At 39.4% G+C, this 21,495-nt stretch overlaps 2 protein-coding genes across 2 annotated transcripts; both read left to right on the plus strand.

Annotated features, from left to right (window-relative positions):
* The first annotated feature begins 660 nt into the window (after positions 1-660).
* Positions 661-2,702, plus strand: arpp19b (cAMP-regulated phosphoprotein 19b). Its single transcript, XM_062421215.1, has 3 exons — positions 661-796; positions 1,278-1,400; positions 1,490-2,702. The coding sequence occupies exons 1-3, from the start codon at positions 752-754 to the stop codon at positions 1,658-1,660; spliced, it is 339 nt and encodes a 112-aa protein (XP_062277199.1). The 5' UTR covers positions 661-751; the 3' UTR covers positions 1,661-2,702.
* Positions 2,703-4,064: 1,362 nt separating this feature from the next.
* On the plus strand, positions 4,065-19,913 carry LOC133982249 (unconventional myosin-Va-like). Its single transcript, XM_062421218.1, has 40 exons — positions 4,065-4,091; positions 4,478-4,588; positions 5,214-5,385; positions 5,622-5,766; positions 5,902-6,058; positions 6,139-6,282; positions 6,675-6,756; positions 6,981-7,088; positions 7,195-7,301; positions 7,450-7,715; positions 7,806-7,887; positions 7,972-8,112; positions 8,239-8,364; positions 9,288-9,371; positions 9,684-9,800; positions 10,040-10,137; positions 10,243-10,329; positions 10,451-10,559; positions 10,667-10,878; positions 10,966-11,122; positions 11,938-12,177; positions 12,338-12,586; positions 13,057-13,150; positions 13,235-13,380; positions 13,648-13,761; positions 14,385-14,519; positions 14,649-14,702; positions 14,928-15,155; positions 15,278-15,345; positions 15,429-15,503; positions 15,590-15,788; positions 16,198-16,311; positions 16,412-16,538; positions 16,647-16,801; positions 16,890-16,979; positions 17,072-17,222; positions 17,334-17,616; positions 18,731-18,905; positions 18,997-19,077; positions 19,166-19,913. The coding sequence occupies exons 1-40, from the start codon at positions 4,065-4,067 to the stop codon at positions 19,316-19,318; spliced, it is 5,463 nt and encodes a 1,820-aa protein (XP_062277202.1). The 3' UTR covers positions 19,319-19,913.
* Positions 19,914-21,495: the final 1,582 nt, after the last annotated feature.

Here is a 21,495-nt window from a genome sequence, read left to right on the forward strand (position 1 = left end):
AATAAGATTTCTTTACCTCCCTCATGAGTACTCCACTTGCATCTTCATCAGTCAGCATCAATTACGCCTATTTTCCTCATTTCCATTTTGACACTCATCAAGCACAAGTATTCAAACCAGTGTCTGTAATCACAGCCATAAGTTTAAGAGAAATTATGAGAAAATAAAATAAAGATATTTTATGAAAGAAGTCAAAAGTCTGACATGGGCTTAATTGGTACTGTGACACCATTTAAGCCCTTGTGTGCTCCAGATAAGGTCCATGTCATTCATTCAATAACATGTAAAGAGAAAAAAAAAGCTACCATGAACACATTTTTGTATTTTCAAAAACTTTTTTTTAGCTGCAAGACTGTTATGATACAAATAACCCTCCTGAGCAAAATCTTAAATGTCTGACTTCAGGTGTAACCTCCTTTGTAATCATCAACATTTTCACAAGTAACTGTAATTTAACTACACATTTTTTCTCAGTAACTAACGTATTACAATTACATTTATTTAGTAATTTAATCATGTAAGGCTGTCAAATGTAACTAGTGACTCCCCAACACTGATCATCATGACTGTATGCATGGCCTCAGCCTCTCCCATCAGCGTCTCTGTGATCGACTCTGCGGCCCGTCTCTGTGATCGACTCTGCGGCCTGTTGCTGGACAGGCTGCTGCTGCTTTTCCTCTCACACAGAGCTGCTGCCTGGACGGCGACACCCACAGACCTGTGAGCAGCAGATCAGGGATTCAACACAGCTATGTCCGAGGAGGTTGAAGGAACGAGGACGGCGGATGAACAGCAGGTACATTTTGATGTCCTGAACTGCAAATTGAACCAGTTACAGGTTAATTAGCGGCTGGTTAGCACCGAAGCTAGTTAGCCACTAGCTACTTTAGGCTAATGTCGCCGAGGATGCTACCAAGTAATGAGCTAATTAGCTTCCGCAGTTTGTTGTTTCTACACAACCTAGAACCAGCAGGGTAGCACAGTCATTAGTAAACAGACTGATGATTTAGTTAACCTTGTTAATCCTGTAGCTAATCCTGCTAAATTAAAGTGTTAGACTAATGCTAATGCAGACAGTTTCCCTCATGGCGCCGCCTGTATATTATGAGATTACTAAGCAGCCATAGCTAGCTGTGTCTGCCTCTGCTGTCAAAATATATCATGCAGAAGTATATAGTTTATTACTAATGTCATATACACGCTGAAAAGCATTTATCATCCATCAAATAAGCTGGGTTGAACGTCTGACGTCCATACGCTCTGTGCTTTTTCATCAGGAAATGGAGGACAAAGTAATCAGTCCAGAGAAAGCTGAGGAGGCCAAGCTGAAGTCCAGGTATCCTAACCTGGGGGCCAAACCTGGGGGCTCAGACCTGCTCAGGAAGAGGCTTCAGAAGGGGGTATGTTTCAGACTTACACCAGGCCAGCTACTTATTTAAACATGTCTAATCTTACAGTATCCTCACTGTGTGCGTTCTTGTTTATCCAGCAAAAGTATTTTGATTCTGGTGACTACAACATGGCAAAGGCAAAAATGAAGAATAAACAGTTGCCATCAGCCCCGGCAGAGAAGACCGAGATCACAGGGGGCCACATCCCAACACCTCAGGACCTCCCTCAAAGAAAGACTTCAATTGTGGCCAGCAAACTGGCTGGTTGATGGTTTTATGTTTACTGTTTTGTTACCATTCCAGCTCCTAATTCATATCTACCTGCCTTTTACATTTCTGTTTTTTTTTTCCCCCCTCCTTCGTATATATTCTCTAAAAACAAGTTATGTACCAAGCCAAAAAACTGTCACTTGCAAGCACTGAATTATCAGTAAGTTAAATCCAACAAATAAGTAGATGAAAATGTTTCTGAAGATCTTTAAAACAAATTTAAAAAAAGACTGAATAGTGATTGATTGCTGTAATTAATATCAGACATGGAAATATGAATGGATGTTAGTGCTATCATGTTTTGGCATATTAGCATATTAATCAAGGTTTTCACTTTTAAGGATATATGCCTCCATACTAATGGCCTATCTAACATTTTGAGAACAGCCTTTGCAGAGGATCTGTTTTCAGTCCTCAGTTACTAATTGTTTCAAGGAGGCAAATACTTTATGACTACAGACAGAAAATATAAGCAAAGTTTGCATTGATGTTGTATGTGTGGTGTAGAAGTGTGATTTACAGATATGCCTTTTGAGTTTGAAACAGTTTTGAATGTTAACTTTAAGGACACTTGCTCACATGGAGGCATGTCTGTTTAAATAGTGAAAAGTGAAGTAATCCTTGTTATTTTGTTTTTTTTGTTTTGTAATCCTTTATTTTTTTATCCCCTCTCTCTGTAAAGCTGTTTGATTATGTGCTTTCAAAGTACTCACGATTGGATCACATACACTTTGTAGCCAGTTGTATTTTAGTTCATTTTAGTGACATTAGTTTGCAAACACTTGCTGCTGGTCTCCATCTCATCCTGACCTCTAAAATGGCCTTAAAAGTAATGAACCGTTGTTCCTCTTGAGCAATATTTGCTCTCTCAGTGAGAATCTTAGTTGTGAATCTTGCCTGAAATGTCTGTCACTGTTTGACTGGAATCATTTAAGATTTTATGGAAAGAACCTCCCGAGACATGTTTGGAGTGTGCATGTGCATATACTGTGCAGTCACACTGTGCCATTTGTTTTGTAAATAAAATAGTTTTGCATAATATCTTATTAGTACTTTTATTTGATTGAATTGAATGTGTCCTTGCATTTATTTTCAAACTTGAAGGTTATTTCAAGTTTGTCTTTTTTTTTTTTTTTTTTAAACAGCCAGGTGCTCAATAAACACTGAAGTAAGTTTTCCTCGCTGTTATCATTCCTCTGGATCTAACAGTGCATCCACAGTCTTTTTATTTCTTTTTTTCTCCTCCTTTTTTTTTTTTTTTTTTTTTTTACAAAAATGCGTTTGAAGGTTCTGAAGCTTATGAGGTTTCAGCAGTCTGAGTTAGTGATATCAAGTAGATATCTGCTACACTTACATTTCATCGGGACAGTGTTTCCCTGTTGAGCTGTGGTGGAAGTATATAAACAAAAAGAGGGACTTGAACAATAAAAAGACTCATTTGGGCATATATTTTTAAATACATTTTTGCACAGAAGAAGGAGGCTTGTAGATTGTGTCCCCCATCACTTAAGTGCTTTAACTAATGCAACTTTAACCCCCACCATGTTTCAAATTGATCATTTTAACCCAAACCAAGATGTTTCCCTAACCCTCATCTAAGTGGGTTTTGTGCCTAAACCTAACCAGACATAAATTACAGCTTTGTCACATCATAAAACAGACAAGAATGAAAACTAGGGTTACCATATAATCGAAGCCCATTTCCGCCAATGTGAAAAGAAATCCCGTAAGTCAATATAATGAGAAACTTTCTCAAAATAATGACTTATTATTTCAAAATAATGACTTAGTTTCTCATTGTTTTGAGTTACTATCTTAAAATGATGAGATACTAATAAGTCATAAGTCATTATTTTGATATACTAGTCATTATTTTGGGATAGTTTCACATTGGCGGAAATGGGTTCTCCATACCATCTGAATTTGACATCGGCATGTGGCAGCAGTGTTCACGACCGCCTCCTCTTCCTCCTCCTCCTCTTCCTCTTCCTCCTCCTTCTCCTTCTTCTTCTTCTTCTTCTTCTTCTTCTTCTTCTTCTTCTTCTTCCACGTCCTCCTCCTCTTTCTTCTTCTTCTTCTTCTCCTCCACCACCACCACCACCTCCTCCTCCTCTTCCTCCTCCTCTTGTGGTAGAGATGATTTTAGCTTGTTGGCCGCTGGGAGGCACAATAGACTCCCGGCAGTAAAACGTGTCTCTCTCTCTGACTGACTGACTGACTGTTGAGGCAGCAGCAGCAGCAACAGTTGATCTGAACTCTCCTTCCAGCTACACGGAGTCCGGTTTGGAGACGAGCTCGGAAAAGTTGATGTTTTCCTTTTTCGGTACGACTCAGTAAAATGTTTCAACCTCCTCTCTGCCGGCACAAAGAGTTATTGGGAGCTCAGTGATCTCACTGAAAGTCATGGCAGCCTCTGAACTTTACTCCAAAGTAAGTTAAAGTTAAATATCCTTTAAATTAACCGGCTCAACGGTTTACTCTAATGTTAGCTGTAACTTTATCTGTCAAGAATATGTGATTTTACTTTCACCAGTCACGTATATGTGTTTTCTGAGGAGCTTTTTTTTTTTTTTTTTTTTTTTTTAGCTATATAAATGTTTTTTCCTTTCATTTTTATATGTCTGCCACTTAAAATACTCTGTATCCATCCACATTATACGCATGACTGCAGTCTGCTGACTCCAAGTTAGCCATACTCTGCCATTTAACCAAGGTGGAAACTTGTCACTGCTGGAAAGTTTTGTGAAGTTTTACTGAATGTGTGGTTGAGTTGGTTGGCTTTGACCCTGTTTCCTCTTCTGTCCTTGTCCATCAAGTATGCCCGTGTATGGCTTCCAGATGCAGCAGAAGTGTGGAAGTCAGCGGAGCTTATCAAAGATTACACTCCTGGTGACCAGACGCTGTTTCTGCAGCTGGAAGATGGCACGGTGAGACAGGCAAAATACCCACATAGTCACATACACACACACATAGTGGGATAAGAGAGCACTGGGGTGGAAATGGATGTGTGTGTGGTGCTCTGTCAGAGAGCCATGCACACATTTCTGTGCAAGAACACTGGCTCATAAATCTCTATGTGCGCTGTAGGGATTATTCAAGGCAGCTGTGATGGTTGGTAAATGCACAAATATTCCCCATAAGAGACAAATACCCTTGTTTTGGGTTTTTTGGCTTGATTGACAACTCTTGCCAAAGTAAACACAAGAAGTCTGTGTGATGTTCAGGGCTTAAAACATACATGGAGTGAGGCATAAACAGCAAGGTTAAACATTTTTTCAGTCAGTGCTGTTTCTACCTGCAGCTGTTATGTCGAGTTTGGGCATGCACTTAAGGTGGGGAAATAAGGCCCAGGTATAATCATGAGTGAACATGAACAAGTTAAGAATATTAGTTTCTAAGTAGCTTTGAAATGAAGTACAATTGATATTACATTATTCCAATATTTTGTGTTTAATCGTATATTTTTGATTGATCTGTGTATTTGTCCACTGGTTGTCTGAAATGCAATGAACTACTGTGTCTACTAGCTAACTTATTGTGTTTTGTTTGTAGGAGGTGAACTACAAAATAGACCCAAAAACAAACAATCTTCCACCACTAAGAAACCCAAACATCCTGGTGGGGGAAAATGACCTCACAGCTCTCAGCTACCTCCATGAGCCAGCAGTTCTACATAACATCAAAGTGCGCTTCATTGACTCCAAGACAATTTACACATATTGTGGTAATGAGCTTCATCTCCTTTGACTCACACTAGTCACAGTCACTGTAGACTTTGGAGCTCTGCTGACTGTGCGCTCTGACATAATCTACATTATGCTGATAATTGTGGTACAGTTTGCTCTTAAAGGAACATGCACTAAATTGTATTATATTCATTTTGGATGAATACATCTATAAAATACGTTTATAATGTTTTTATACAGACTCATTAACATTGTTTTTACTTGTGGTATTCAGGCATTGTCCTGGTCGCCGTCAATCCATATGAGAGCCTGCCTATCTATGAAGCTGACATCATCAATGCCTACAGTGGGCAGAACATGGGAGACATGGACCCTCATATATTCGCAGTAGCAGAAGAAGCATACAAACAGATGGCCAGGTTATAACACTTCTAAATATATTCCATTTTACTTTTTTTAAAGCAAGTGAAACGTTCACATCCTCTTATGCTGATACTGTAAACCGGTTTTAGCTTACACCTGATCTACATGTCATCATATCTTTTTTACCACAGGGATGAAAGAAACCAGTCCATAATAGTGAGTGGTGAGTCTGGAGCTGGTAAAACCGTCTCTGCTAAGTACGCTATGCGCTACTTCGCCACAGTCAGCTGCTCCTCTGGTGAGGCCAATGTTGAAGAGAGAGTCCTGGCCTCCAGTCCCATCATGGAGGTAACACACAACACTGCAGGAAAATGAAAATAAATGATGAAAAGAAGGTTACTGAGAGCCTTTTTGTGTGTATCATCTAGGCCCTTGGAAATGCCAAGACAACAAGGAATGACAACAGCAGTCGTTTTGGGAAGTACATCGAGATTGGGTTTGACAAGAAGCTTTGCATAATTGGGGCAAATATGAGGACCTATCTGCTAGAAAAGTCTAGAGTTGTGTTTCAGGTAAAATCATCTGTATGAATTGAACTTGCACGTATTTAGGTGAAAACCTTCAGTGTCTGAATGTGGTTCTTCTTATCTCTGTCTTCTCGTGTTTCTGCCAGCAGTCAATTGATTTGAAACACTGTCATGGGCATGCAACATGTCTATATCTTAGCAACCGATCAACAAGCGGCATAAACATCACACGGTTAAGCCTGACTGGCCCTTGACTCAGAAAGTTGGCAACATGTTGGGTTTTATTAAGCATGGTGAATGGTTTTTAAGATAAAATTGGATGATTTCAGTTTTAACCTGAGTTTAGCACTGTTTTTGCACTTCAGGCATGCATATAACGTCGAAAGAATTTTGCTGTACTTGTGACATTAACCTGGTCTGTCTACACTACTTTTAAGGCTCATGGAGAAAGGAACTATCACATATTCTACCAGCTGTGTGCATCTTCACATTTACCAGAGTTCAAAGCCTTCAAATTAGGTATGTGTGAGTTTTTAAAAAAAAATCCCTTTAGCAGGATTTTGGAAAATATGAATGAAATGTCTTAATGTGATATGCATAAAAATGTATTTGTTGTAAAAGCTTTTATAATAACACTGATGTGTGGTTATGTTGGTTTTAAAACATTTGGAGTAGCAGTACCAGTTTTAACAGGGGGTCTATGTTACTACTAAGTAATATTTTATGTGATTTAATATTTGAAGGTTGCGCAGATGACTTCCACTTTACTAACCAGGGTCACAGCCCAGTCATAGATAGAGTGGATGATGCCAAAGAGATGCACAACACCAGGAGGGCTTTCTCACTTTTAGGTGAGTGTTAATAATTGTACTATATCACATAATTAATTACAGTACTGTACATATAAATTCTTTGTTTCTGAGGGATTTATTGTACTTTGTTTTGTTTTCATTGTAGGAATCGTTGAAAGTGTTCAAATGGCAATTTACCAAATTCTGGCGGCTATTCTGCATCTGAGCAACGTGGAGGTGAAAGACCAATCAACAGACAGAAGCAGCATCTCGGTAAATACTGATTAAGCCTGAACAAAACAAGGAAGCTCAGTATTTTGTCGTGTGTGTGTCTATTAATTTTATGTCTGAATTTTGGATTGAGGATGTGTGGATCTTTACCAATCAGCGTACTACATCATTATTGTTGATGTATTTTCAGCCAGACAACGCCCACTTGCTGGTGTTTTGTGAGTTGATGGGGGTCCCCTGTGAAGAAATGGCCCACTGGTTATGTCACAGGAAAATCAAGACAACCACAGAAACCTATGTCAAGTCCTTCTCCAAGATGGATGCGGTCAATGGGCGAGATGCTCTAGCCAAACACATCTATGCCAGAATCTTCAGCTGGATTGTTGGCAAAATTAACAATGCGTTAAAATCTGCTGTGAAACAACGTTCATTCATTGGTGTGCTTGACATTTACGGGTATGTTTTTAACTCCGGGTTTGTAGTTTTTACATTTAGTTTTAGATTGCCAGATATTTCATTTTAATTGAAATATATATTTTTCTTCAGGTTTGAAACATTTGATGTCAACAGCTTCGAACAGTTTTGCATCAATTATGCCAACGAGAAGCTTCAACAACAGTTCAACCTGGTTTGTGGATTTCCACGACATGAACATGGTCATTTTCTAGTCAAAACGTACACATAAATCATTTTCACCCATTTCTCCCTCCAGCATGTCTTCAAACTGGAGCAAGAGGAGTACATGAAAGAGCAGATACCGTGGACCCTGATCGACTTCTATGATAACCAGCCGTGCATAAATCTGATTGAGGCCAGGCTGGGTGTCCTCGACCTTCTGGATGAGGAGTGCAAAGTAAAATGCTGTTATTTTCACTTAAAGTCGGCTTCAATCCATTGAAGGAATGTCCACTGTGCTATGTTTGGAGGTTATGAGTAAGGCCATGACTAACTGATGTGTCAGCTCTTCTTCTTTCCGTAGATGCCCAAAGGCTCGGATGACACATGGGCCCAGAAACTGTACAACACCCTCTTGAAGCAGAATGCACACTTTGAGAAACCCAGGTTATCAAACAGAGCCTTCATCATCCACCACTTTGCAGACAAGGTAAAACATATACAGTCGTATGTCTCATGCTGAGGTCGGTGGTTCGCATGCCTCACAGTAAAAAGAGTTCACCACAGAAAGGGACGGGGGCTTTCTTAAGGGTTAGGTTAGAGGAATTGGGTAATCTGAGAGGTGCCCTGTGGTGTCACGTTTATATTGAGTGTTACTCACTTAAATGCATTGTGTGTTACCTTGATGATGCATTTCCTTTCTGATAAAACATTTGCAAAGCAGTTTTTTTAAATCCTGTAAAAATATTTTAAATCCTGTATTGTTTAAGCTTGCAGTCTTCTTCTTCCCTGTCTGTGTTGGCGCATTGCTGCATTTCTCGGAGAATTACAGCCACCTGTAGGTAATTGGAATATTGTGAAACCATTGGACTGTGTTTCTCCCCACCTACTTGGACGTGCGCGTGCATCTTTGTGTGCACGTGCATCCTTGTGCAAGTTTATTAGCCAAATAAAACAGGGATAAATACATAAAAAAAATCTGCTCCATATCACTACTAGAGGTCACTAAAGCTGTAACATACCTTTTAAGTTGCCAGTATCTGTGAATGTGTTTGCCCTGTGACAGACTGGCAACCTTTACAGGGTATAACCCGCCTCTCACCAGTGTGTGCTGGGATAGGCTTCAGCCCCCCACCCCAACCCTTCTACCCTTTTACAGAACAAACAGTGTGTGGAAAAATAGACGGATGGATGGATGACTCATGTTTTCTAATTCTGACCACTAAGAGAGTCGAATGTGAAATTGTAATTACTTTGTCTCAGAGTCGGAATCCTGTGCCTTCATCACAAATGTTTGATGATTTTATATATATTAGAGCAGTACTAATCAGTGTACTTCAGACTCTGGATGATGTATATGACTTTTGCTCTTTTAGTCCAAGAACACTGTGTGACCTGGTCCTTTGTGCCTAGGTGGAGTATCAGTGTTTGGGCTTCCTGGAGAAAAACAAGGACACAGTCAACGAGGAACAGATAAATGTGCTGAAAAACAGCAAGGTGAAATAATTTGTTTCCAGTTGTTTATGATATCTTAATTTGAAGTCCTTTCTAATTAGTCAGTCCTTTATAGATGTAAGACATGTATCCACTGGAATTCAGTGTCGACATCTCTTCAACTAAAAACAAATGACTATGAAGTACATTTTGTGTTGCAAGTGGCTGAACACACACACCCTGGAATTGTTCAACCTTAACTATTGAAGGAAATACACCCATTTATGAATTTTAGATTGAAAACACTGCCATCTGCTGTTCAATGACAAGCTTGTTTTTTCTGTTGATTTGATGTCTGAAAATGTATCTTTCCAGTTTGATTTGCTGCTGAAGCTGTTTGAAGAAGATGAGAAGGCACCAAGTTCCACAAACAAGCCCACTAACACTGGAAGGCCTGGTCAGAGGGATAATAAGAAGACTGTTGGACTGCAGGTGAGGCCATATAGAGGAGGAGGTCACATGACATTTGGTGGTATATGATAGTTTGATAGTTACTGATGATTTTGTCTGATGATCTTGTCAGTATTGGGTTTGGCTGGTAGATTTAGTTGCCACCGAAAATGTATGTTTAGATAATTTCTAAGTGATTGTTATAGTAAGACAAAATGTGATTTTAGATATTTAAACTGTGTCTTCATTAAGGATTCACTCGGTGTTGTCTCCTCACTCAGTTTCGACAGTCTCTACATTTGCTGATGGACACACTTAATGCGACTACTCCTCACTATGTACGCTGCATCAAGCCAAATGACCATAAGGAATCATTCACGTGAGCAGGATTATTTCACTTGTCTGTTTCAGATGATTATCTACAACATGCACAGACGAAAGAGTAGTATACTAATTCTAGTAATGCGTGTCATCTTTTCTAAAGCCTGGACCCTGTGAGAGCAGTGCAGCAGCTCCGAGCATGTGGCATCCTCGAAACAATCCGGATCTCAGCAGCAGGCTTCCCATCTAGGTAGCATATCACCAGCAGCACCTGGTACAGAGCATATGACCATGGGCATTTTATACACACAACTGTATGTGTGCAATATATAGACTTATATAAATGTTTGTTATTAATACGAATATTACAGATGGACCTATCCGGAATTTTTTAATCGTTACCGGGTCCTTATGAAGCAAAAGGATATACTTCCTGATAGAAAACAGACCTGCAAGAAACTCCTGGAAAAACTCATTGAGGTTTGTTTATTAATTGTTGAAGAGTTCCTGCGCAAATATGTGCAACTTCCACAGACCCACTAAAATACATGATAAGTTACATGTGCTTTACTGTGTTTTGTTCTTAGGACCAGGATAAGTATCAGTTTGGCAAAAACAAGATCTTCTTCAGAGCTGGCCAGGTGGCTTACTTGGAGAAGCTGCGCTCAGACAAACTGCGAATGGCTTGTGTCCGCATCCAGAAAACGATCCGCTGCTGGCTGGCACGCAGAAAGTACCTGAGGATGAGGGAATCTGCCATGACCATACAGAGATACGTGCGAGGTCACCAGGCACGCTGGTGAGTAGAACAGTGCAACAACAGCAGAATAAGAATTTGATATAGAGATATTTGCAGCGTATTCTAACACGTTTTTTTTCCTGTCAGTTATGTTAACTTCCTGCGAAGAACCAGAGCAGCTGTTGTCATTCAGAGGAACGTGCGTATGTGGACGACCAGGAGACGTTACCGACAGCAGCGCTCTGCAGCTATCAAAATTCAGTGCTACTTGAGGGCCTACGTGGCTAAAACACAGTACTATAAGGTAATGTCATGCTTGTTGAAAATGTGAAAGCCTGGAGAGTTTTGATTAAACACTTCACACTTCAAAGTCTCCTTAACTGGAAAGTTCTGTAGTCAGATTATATTTTACTGACTTAATTTCAGATCATTTTAGCTTTCCTGTTTTGTATTTTTGAGTTTGTTTACTGGAGTCTTGAGGGGTTTTTAAAAGGATTTTTTGTGGAGCATAATAGTTGAATATTACAATAGGCAAACTTGGATTTAATAGGTTGCACAAAGAAAACAAGAATGCCTGTTGAGCATAATGTGGAAAAGTTCCCGGCTCTAAGGAAGCCCAGATGTGCCAGGTTCCTGTAATAACATTGTTGAGGGAGTAAAGCCTTGAACGCAGGATTGTTTTTCAGTGTATTGTTTGATGTAATCATTAATCACTGATTCACATGAATAGAGACTGACAACATTCATATAAATGTTGCTGACTACTCCTCCTTGAAATGTGGTTTAGAAATTATAAAGTACAGACAGTTTCAGTAAGAATTTCATTGCTAGGCAACGGCTTGGGCCCTTTTTACTTCCTGTAAGCTGATGTCATTCACACACTGCAATAAGAAATGAACTGGAACATATTTGAAGGTTTATGTTTTGAAAGTGTGAAATGGGAATGCAAGGCTGAGGCACACAGTGTTAATGCAATTTATTGTATAAAAATGCATTAACACTTTTTAATGTGTAAGTAATCTTGTTAAAGAAAGAATCCTGTATTTTGTACATAGTGCCACAGGATTTTCAACACTTACTACCACTTCACATAACATATGTCTGTTCTTGTTTTCACAGTTGATGTATGAGCAAAAGGCTGTGATCATCCAGAAGTGGGTAAAAGGCTGGCTAGCCCGGCAGCGTTACAGACGAGCCCTGGCAGACATTGTCCTGCTGCAGAGTTATGTACGTCGCATGGTGGCCAAGAAGCAATTAAAGAAGCTGAAAGTGGAAGCACGCTCTGTGGAGCACTTCAAGAGTCTCAACATTGGCATGGAGAACAAGATTATGCAGTTGCAACACAAGATAAATGAGCAGGTGAGTATAATGTTAGTCGCTATGGACATCTGGTGCTGTCTGTGTCAGATACTTGTTGACTCTGTAATTGACCATAACAAAAAATGCTGCTGATGAGAATTTGGGTCATTGGGAGTTGTCATATCACATGCACAGCATGCGTGTGTTTACTCCCCTGCAGCATAAAGAAAACAGAGAGCTCAGTGAGAAGCTAAATGTTGTGGGAAGGACCCAGTCTACTGAGAGAGAGAGACTCGGCAAAGAGATTGAAAACCTACGTAGATCAGAGCAGGAGGCCAGAGTTAAAGTTGAGAGGCTCCCCTCGCTGCTGGAGCAGCTCTCCTTCCTTCAAAAGGAGCTTAAGAATACCCGCAGAGAGAGAGATGACCTGGAAGTCCAGGCAAAGGTCTACATGGAGGAGACACATCAGGTTGGTCTACTCCACTTCATCTAAATTTAACCAACTTTACTGGCTGACAAGATCAACAGTAATTTCCATGTAGTCTTTAGTCTTTGTTAATAGTCTGCTCATCCTTCATTGCTTAAACTTTCATACATTTGTTGTTTTGTTTGTTTGTTTTTTGTAATCCCAGACATTCATGTTGGGTCTGCATTTGCTACTACTGTTGTGTGATGCCACCATTTTCTGTTTCTTTAGGTTACATGTTCATTTGTTTTATGATGGAGAAAAATATGTTTGCCTGAAACGTTCAGGAAAAAGTGGAGCAGTCCTATATTTAGGTTTTATGTCTTCACAAATCAACAGTGGTGGTCTATGTTGGACAAAAATACCAAACTTTGTAGAACTGGAAGGTTTTTTTGCTCTGCTTTTGTTTTTTAAAGCCTGGCTGCTATCATGAATAGGAATAATGCCTGTAATTTTCTTTGTCTCACATTTAGGTGGTCGAGGAGCTAAATATGAAAAACAGCTTGTTGAACAATGAGAAAGATGAACTCAACAAGCTGATCATGGAACAAACCCAACAGTTAACAGGTACTGAGCAGTTCACTTCAAACCTCCACAGTCCTCCTGTGATGGAAACACCTAAAACAAACTAAACAATATTGTTGCTTTCAGAGACTAAAACCCAAAACATGGAAAACGCCAAACAGCTGGAGAAAGACTTAACTGAAGAACGCTCCCGCTACCAAAGTCTGCTCAGTGAGCACCTGCATCTGGAGGAGCGGCACAGAGACCTGAAGGAGGAGATGAATGTCAGCATTGTGAGGAACACTTCATTTTGCGTCACTGTAATTACCTGCAGCTTTACATGTCATGTGTTATGAGTTTCAAGACACTGTCACGAACCACAATCACTTAAACAGTGGAGTTCAGTAGTTGTACAGTTGACCTTTTACATCATACATTTTATAGAGTGTGATGTCTCATATCCGGTGTACAAATTACATGCACAAACAAGTGTTTTTGTTTATGCAACATGTTTTGGTGTGATTACTTATTCAATCTGTAACATATTTTGCTCCCCTCAGAGTTCAAGCAAACCTAGTCACCGTAGGACTGACTCCAACTACAGCAGTAACTCATCTGAGTTCAGTCAGAGTTTAGGCTCTACTGATGGAGAGGAAGGCTCTATACAAACAGAGGTAATGTACAACACAATATCATGGTGCATAATCACGATTGTTTTGAAGTAACGTTCCACCCAAAATCTATCTTTTTGAGTAATGTTTTTTATTTGTTTTGTTTTTTTGAGTAAAATCCTTACCTGGTGTAGACTTGAAGGTGGCTGTAAAACATTTGTGTATTCATTATTAACTACACATGCTTTACATGTGTAGATAATAATGAACTGCAGCTGTCTGGTATGGACACAGTGAGTTACAAGATATTTCAAAGTTGACATGATTTGTTTCCAGTGCTCATAGTTTTGTAAAAAAAATATGACCAAAGGCACTGCCCTCATGTTGGGCTGCTCTCCCCAGAGCACTGAAGCGTGTCTTTGGTCAGATTAAACCACCAAAATTAGCCGCTTGACTGAGGGGAAAGTCACAATGTTGACAGGCTTGATTACCATGAACCGTGACATTAGATTTCACCAGTAACCTGAACTGACATTATTTGATATTTGGGTTGCAGTTGAGACAGGTAAGTGATTTACTACAGTAAAGAAGATAACTGGACTTGTCTATGATATAATCCCATTAGTGCAGCATTCTAGTCGGACTGTGAAGAGACTCATCAGCCAATGATTGCTGTGTTTTGTTAGGAGGAGACCCAGCCCACAGTGGACCTGCCAGTCCTTCTGAAGTTTCAGAGAAGAGTGAAGGATCTGGAGCAGGAAAACCAGTCACTATGGCAGCAGCTGGATAACAAAGAAGAAGCCCAACAAGAAAAAGCAAAAGTATGCACTGAAACACTGGTTTTGTTACTTAAAGAAATATCAGTTTTGGAAGAATAACGCCTATAAGTTATGTTTGGTTGATATTTGTGGTCGACATTTACATGATGTGTATGTTTATCAAAAAAGGAGGTAGAGGAGGAGAAAACTGTTGGCAGAGCAGAACTGGACTTGGAAACACTTAAGGTATGACTTATTCAGGTACATAAAATGGGATCCAGTAATAATTTTTGACTTTTAAGTAAGAAAAACAACAAAACTACTACAAACACCCCAAAAGGACAGCGTTCACAAGGAGTCATCCCATTATTATAACGTATAAGTAATAGCTTGCTGATGTATTTAAATCCTTAAATAAGAATAGAAGCAAAATTACATTTGTTGAAGTTGTATTTTTTTAATTTAATCCAGCGGCAAGAACTGGAGTCGGAGAACAAAAAGTTGAAGCAGGATCTAAATGTTCTGCGGAAGTCTCTGACCAATGAGAATAGTGCTTTGATGCCCCCTGCCCCTGGCACGATGCCCTACGACATACTGGTGGATCAACTCACCTCTTCCAATGAGGAGCTGGACATGCGGAAAGAGGAAGTGCTGCTTCTTAGATCACATATAGTCCGTCAAGAGGCTCTTAAACATAAGGTGACTGTAAATTACATCTGTTTTTTTATTTTAGGATTATTTAAATCTTTGCTATTTTTTATTGGATGTTATGAATACTTTACCTAAAAATCACGTATCCCTTTTTAAATTGACGCCTCTAGGACTCTGCATTGGGAGAAGGTGTGAAATTAGACCTGAGTGATGTCCCCTCGTTTCAAGATGTCAACAGGTGAGACCACTTGGCTCCCAGTCTTGCTTAAATCCATCAGCAGGCACAGTGAAGTGTTATTAACGTTGTCTGATGTTACTTAGGGCAACTCCCATCCACACACTGAATGAAGATGGAGAGCTGTGGCTGGCCTATGAAGGTTTGAAGGAGACCAACAGGTAATGAAGTAATATTGTGTCACTTATTAGGGCATTCAAGCAAGTTCACGCCATATGGAAATGAATGCTGTCCTGTCGTCGTTCAGGCTTCTTGAGTGCCAGATGCAGGAGCAGGAATCTTTTCACAGTGAGAAGTATAAGAAGCTGCTGCAGGAGGTGAACCAGCTGAAAGAAGAAAAGGAGCAGCAGCAGAAGCTGTTGTCTCAGAGTCTCCTCTTGCCTGAAGATGCTCGCGTTGAGTTCATCCTGAAGCATGAGATCACTCGGCTCACCAATGAGAACCTGGTGAGTCGGCTCACTTGCTGTCCAGATCTGTCACTCTGCCTCTTATCAGTTACTATGACTGTGTGATTAGTTTCACAATGCAGACCTCCCTTAAAATAAATAGATGACTTTCTAGCATTGGATCTGAACCTCTCATAATTTTCTATATATAATTTATTGTTACTTAAGGAGATATTATGGTATAGCAAAGAATGACATATAAGCATGTTTACATTAATATAAAGAGTAAGAGTAAGGAAAGTGCTTATTTAGAAGTTTATTTATAAGATTTAAGAGTGTGAACTGGACAGAAGTATTTATCATATTGGCTTTTTAGTACTTACTTAACAGTTTAAAAACATAAACATTGTGCTGAATATGAAAGTTTTGTTTTTCTTCACACTTACCTCATATATCTGCATAAATTTAGGAACACATGGAGCAGCAGGAGAAACAAGACAAAACGATACGCAAGTTGAAGAAACAACTTAAAGTGTTCATGAAAAAAGTAGAAGATTATGAAGGTAATCACACAGCATTGACAGTATTCATACAGTGTGTTTCCTCTAATGAAATGCCACATTATTAATCCTGTAAATCCTTATATTGTTTCCTTGCTATGTTTAGCGAGCGCTCAGCAAAAGAATAAAGACTCCATGATGAACGCTCCTGTCAGAGCAGTGCACATCACCCGCAAGGAGAAAGAGTACCAGGGCATGTTGGAGTACAGAGAGGGAGACGAGAGCCGCCTACTTAAGAATCTGGTCATAGGTATGTCAAACCTGTTTTACACAAGCAAATCATTTTAATTAAATATTTTTTGTCATTGATGGAGGACACACTATTTATTTATTTTTCTCTGTAATGTCATCTTCTCAGATCTGAAGTCCCGTGGTGTAGCAGTCAGCCTCATCCCTGGGCTTCCAGCATACATCATCTTCATGTGCCTACGATACGCTGACAGTGTTAACGATGATCAGAGAGTCAGCACTCTGCTCAACTCCACCATCAGCAGCATCAAAGGGGTCATTAAGGTGCAGTACATTATACATGCAGTAGCTTAGATCAGAGTCAATAAAGTGACCAATATGTTTTTAATGTGTTTTTGTGATGTTTTAATAGAGGAGAGGAAATGATTTTGAAGTGGTTTCTTTCTGGCTGGCCAACACATGCCGGTTACTGAACTGTCTGAAGCAGTACAGTGGAGATGAGGTAAGCACGAGATTGTTTAGATGCCAGAGTCAAGTTTACAGCTGCTCATGACCCCATTATTAACTTTGTATGTCTGCACAACTTCTATACAGGTGTTCATCACGCACAACACTGTCAAGCAGAATGAGCACTGCCTGACCAACTTTGAACTGTCAGAGTATCAGCAAGTTTTTGGTGATCTGTCCATCCAAATTTACCGCCAGCTCATCAAATGTATAGAGGACGTACTGCAGCCTCTGATAGGTGAGGAGACATAATCTAACTATAAATAAATACACACACTATGTTCTTCAGAAGTCTCTGACCATTACCAGAACATGAAATGTTTTCCCTCTGTGTGTTTTACATGTGTAGTTGCAAGCATGCTGGAGCACGAAGCAATCCAGGGCGTTCTGGGCTCTAAACCTACTGGCCTGAGGAAAAGAAGCTCCAGTTTCCCGGAGGAGGAGGCTGTTACAGTGGAAGTCCTCCTGCAGCGTCTTAGCCTTTTCCACACCACCATGAGTCAGCATGCGATGGACTCAGACCTCATCAAACAGGTCGTCAAACAGATGTTTTACATCATCTGCGCTTCCACGTTGAACCACCTGCTGCTGCGGAAAGACATGTGCTCCTGGAGTAAAGGCCTGCAGATCAGGTACAGCAGGGAACACCATCGACCTGTGGATATCATAGTTTTTGCTGTTCGATTAGAGGGAGGGATTGGAATTTGTCGGTCATTGCTTACATCAAGCAAGCCTCAGGCAACATTGGTTTTATTTGTTACAAAACATACAGGAATAATGTGTGTTTACAGTATCATAGCATTTAAAAAAAAGGGTGTGTGTAATCAAATGTCTGAATTTCAAACTTTCAATGAACCTGCACAATGCACGACTGCAGAATCTGCATTTGTTAATACATGACCTACTCATACTGTAGATTAGTGGTACTGAAGAGGTGTAAAAACTGAGATGAGCTCAAGACGAATCTGTTAATAGATGTTTGAACAAAAACCCTAGCGGATTAGAAAAGGCTGAGACATAACAGTTGTTCAAATGGGGATAAAAATGCACACTCTCATACTTTTGGTTGTTTATCAGAGAGGGTTTATGAGGCTTCACTAGTGTGCACTTACGAAAGGTGAGAGGAAGTGGTTGTGTGAAGAATGAACAATAGAACTTGAGCGAGAAGTTTAAATTCTGCTTAGCATCTCACCGCTGCAAACCTGGCCACTTCCTGTGTGAGGTGGACATGCTTGTCTGAGTGTCACATTCAGAAAGTTACAAAAACGCTTCAGACTATTTGACATTCTAAAAAGCAGACGGAGGCCTTAAGATGTCACATGTTGGCCTGATGGAGGGGTCTACAATAAACCCTCAAAACACAAGCATCATTTTAGACAACTTTTTTTATCTGAGTTGTAAAACTAAAATTATTTTTCCGTCAGGCCATTAAGTGGTGTCTGTGTGATATTTACAAATACAGGAAGACCATATTTTGTGCTGACCCATACTAAATGATTGAGTCCAGTGATGATTCATCATGTGTTGGCTTGTTTTTAGTTTTGAATCTCAACCACTTTCACTTTTTCTGCAGATTCAAAGCTCTGACACACTTAAAACATTCATTGCTTCACAGACATTAACAATGGTGATTTTTTTAGTCATTAAAACACATTAACTTTAGGGTGATAGGTTTAACCTGCCTAGGCAGTATCTTATTAGTATCTGATTTAATCTGATTCATTTTCTCCATGCCTCCGTCTGCAGGTACAATGTTTGGCAGTTGGAGGAGTGGCTGACGGAGAGAGACCTGGCAGACTGCGGTGCCAAGGAGACTCTGGAGCCTCTCGTACAGGCCGCACAGCTTCTGCAGATCAAGAAGAAGACTGAGGCAGACGCCCAGGCTATCTGCACCATGTGCACTGCCCTCACCACGGCACAGGTCAGTCATCAGCGGACGTTCAGCCTTTTTTAATCTGTAGACATAATATTTTTCTCTGCTTTGAACACTTCTTTGTTTTTCTTCCTCTCAGATTTTAAAAGTGTTGACATTGTACACCCCAGTGATTGAATTTGAAGAGCGAGTGACAACCAGCTTCATCGAAACCATGAAAGTGAGTTATTAAACTGTGGGTAAGGATGCTTCTACAGTAAACTCAGTCAAGCTATCAATCTTTAACTGTCTTTTTTTTCACATTTTAGGACCTTTTGAAAGACAGAGTTGAGTCACCCACGCTGATGATGGACGCCAAGAAGATCTTCTCTGTCATGCTTCCCTTCACATCCTCCGCTGTGGCTTTGGAGACCGTCCAGATCCCCGCTAGCCTTAATCTGAGCTTCCTGACTCGCATCTAGACCAGCTTTCAAAATTCGCACCTCGTTCTCTGACTTCATTTTACCAGAGTAAAAACACCAAAGTTTGTATCTAATGTTTCATGATAGGTGAATATTGTAATTCTACAACAGAATAAGGAAATGTCGTTTACATGCATCTGTATTTTTAACACTGTGAAACCAAAGAGTAATAACTTAATGAGCAGTGAATATGCAAAAACAGTCTTTTAAAGGTAATTTCTTGCTACACCAAATGTATGTATCACTTAACATGTGCGGACAGATAGATTGGTAGTTTTCCTGCAATCTTAATAACAACATTAGACCTTTTGACAACACAAAATCTATAAGTGACATGTTTCTGATATCTAGGATATATAAACATACTCTGATGACTTGTGTCAGTGGGCACGGTTTTTAAAAATTCATGACCAGGAGCGATAAAGTATTAATGTGCATTTAAAGACACTGATTTAACTGCTGAAAATGTGTTGTGATGAAATTTGGGAGCACTGTTTTATTTCTGTAACGACTAATCTATCAGGTGATGGTATTTATGTCAGGATGAAGGTGAAGGAAAACAAATATTATTATTATAATTATTATTAATGATGTATTTAACCAGTCTTAATATTGTCGTTCATATTAAAGGCTGGCTTTTCAGTAAGATGGCGTGAAGTTCTTTAATATTTCCGCACAAAGGAAAGTAAATGTGGTATATTTCATTTGCACTTTGTATTTCTCTTTAGAGGCTGATACACTCACTGTTAGGCAGTTATGTAATGAGGTGTACAATTAGATTTAACAGCAGACATCCTCAAGCAAATGTAATCAAACAGGCACTCTGATTCTTATTTATTCAGGAGTCCTTGACATTCAGAGGTGTTGAATTTATGAATCCAAGTCGTGGACTGATGTAACTAATTTTTCCCCCTCAGTTATTTAATATGAAATTAAAGTATGTCCCAGCCATCCTCCTACATGCAGCATAGCACAGGTAGGGGGAAGATTAACTTTTATCCATCTTCTTCATTATTACTTTGTATTTGTGAACTTGAGATATGAAAATGGCTAAAATTCACAAATGATTAACCTCTTGGTTTAAAGTTTTTTCAGCTGTGTGCCCAAGGAATGTAGGGGTGTGTTTCCTCTTATTATAATTTATCATGCCAGTTTTTCCCGTTTTTCCCACTTTTGCTCAAGTGGGTCAGATAAAGTTTAAGATGCTGAAATATTTGCCTTTTTTATCATTGTCATCTAACTCTTGCGGTGAAGCATTGGCTTAAAATGCGTTCACATATGGTTTAAATTTGTATCCGGTTTCTTTTGTTGTCTGAATCCTTGTTCAAACGAGCACACCCACCCTGTCACAAGACAGAGGGGCGGAGTCAGCAGTCAAAGTCCACAACAGGTGAGCGGCACGCGCGCACACGACAAGCCAACCAGGAAGAGACAAAACCAACCTGCAGGATGAGTGTGAGCCCTTCAGAATAAAAACAGGACGTCCTTTAGGCATTCAGATGCTTTGAAATCAACGGGCTATTACTGTAATGAAATAACTAGTTAATTACTAAATACTGTAATGAGCATGTGAATCATGAGACATTCAACCAAAGAGTGATTTTCTCTTTCCAATGGATTAGCCTGAATCATATTTAGAAGGCATTAAGATGTGAAAGCATCCAGTGTTTCATAGGAAATATTGCAGGAAAGCCACAGAAACTGAACAACATTGTGCAACAGAACTGTGTATTAATGTATTTTCTCATTCATTTAATCCTCTTGTGACCCCCTTACATTCATCTTGGCACTGTATGCATTACAGATCAGTAATAACAAAAATTATAATCTGTATTTAAATATATAAGAAGAGCTTCAGGGTCATGAATAAAGTACAAAAATAAATAAAAATGTATATAGAACACAAGTCAATTTATTTATAGAGCACATTTAAAATGAATAGACGGTGACCAAAGTATTTTACAGAGATTTTGAAATTATAGGATTATTTGACTGATCGTTTTCATCAAACAAAAACACAATCAACATTTTAACACACATAACTAAGAAAATAAGAACATTACAACACAACAGCATATAATATATAGTATAACAACAGTAAGAAGAAAGTAACTTGTGGGGTAAATCAGTAAAAAACTAACTCAAGTCAAACTGACACCTTTTAAAGTGTAATCTAT

Source organism: Scomber scombrus, chromosome 6 (assembly GCF_963691925.1).
Source record: "Scomber scombrus chromosome 6, fScoSco1.1, whole genome shotgun sequence".
In the NCBI taxonomy this organism is placed as follows: domain Eukaryota; kingdom Metazoa; phylum Chordata; class Actinopteri; order Scombriformes; family Scombridae; genus Scomber; species Scomber scombrus.

Excerpts from the sequence above, each read along its gene's own strand:
- LOC133982249 (XM_062421218.1), top strand. The coding sequence starts at position 4,065 with ATGGCAGCCTCTGAACTTTACTCCAAA. Across the intron at positions 8,113-8,238 it reads TTCTGGATGAGGAGTGCAAA|ATGCCCAAAGGCTCGGATGA; the intron begins GTAAAATGCTGT and ends TTCTTTCCGTAG. Across the intron at positions 10,879-10,965 it reads CGAGGTCACCAGGCACGCTG|TTATGTTAACTTCCTGCGAA; the intron begins GTGAGTAGAACA and ends TTTTCCTGTCAG.
- arpp19b (XM_062421215.1), top strand. The coding sequence starts at position 752 with ATGTCCGAGGAGGTTGAAGGAACGAGGACGGCGGATGAACAGCAG. Across the intron at positions 797-1,277 it reads GGACGGCGGATGAACAGCAG|GAAATGGAGGACAAAGTAAT; the intron begins GTACATTTTGAT and ends CTTTTTCATCAG. Across the intron at positions 1,401-1,489 it reads GGAAGAGGCTTCAGAAGGGG|CAAAAGTATTTTGATTCTGG; the intron begins GTATGTTTCAGA and ends TTGTTTATCCAG.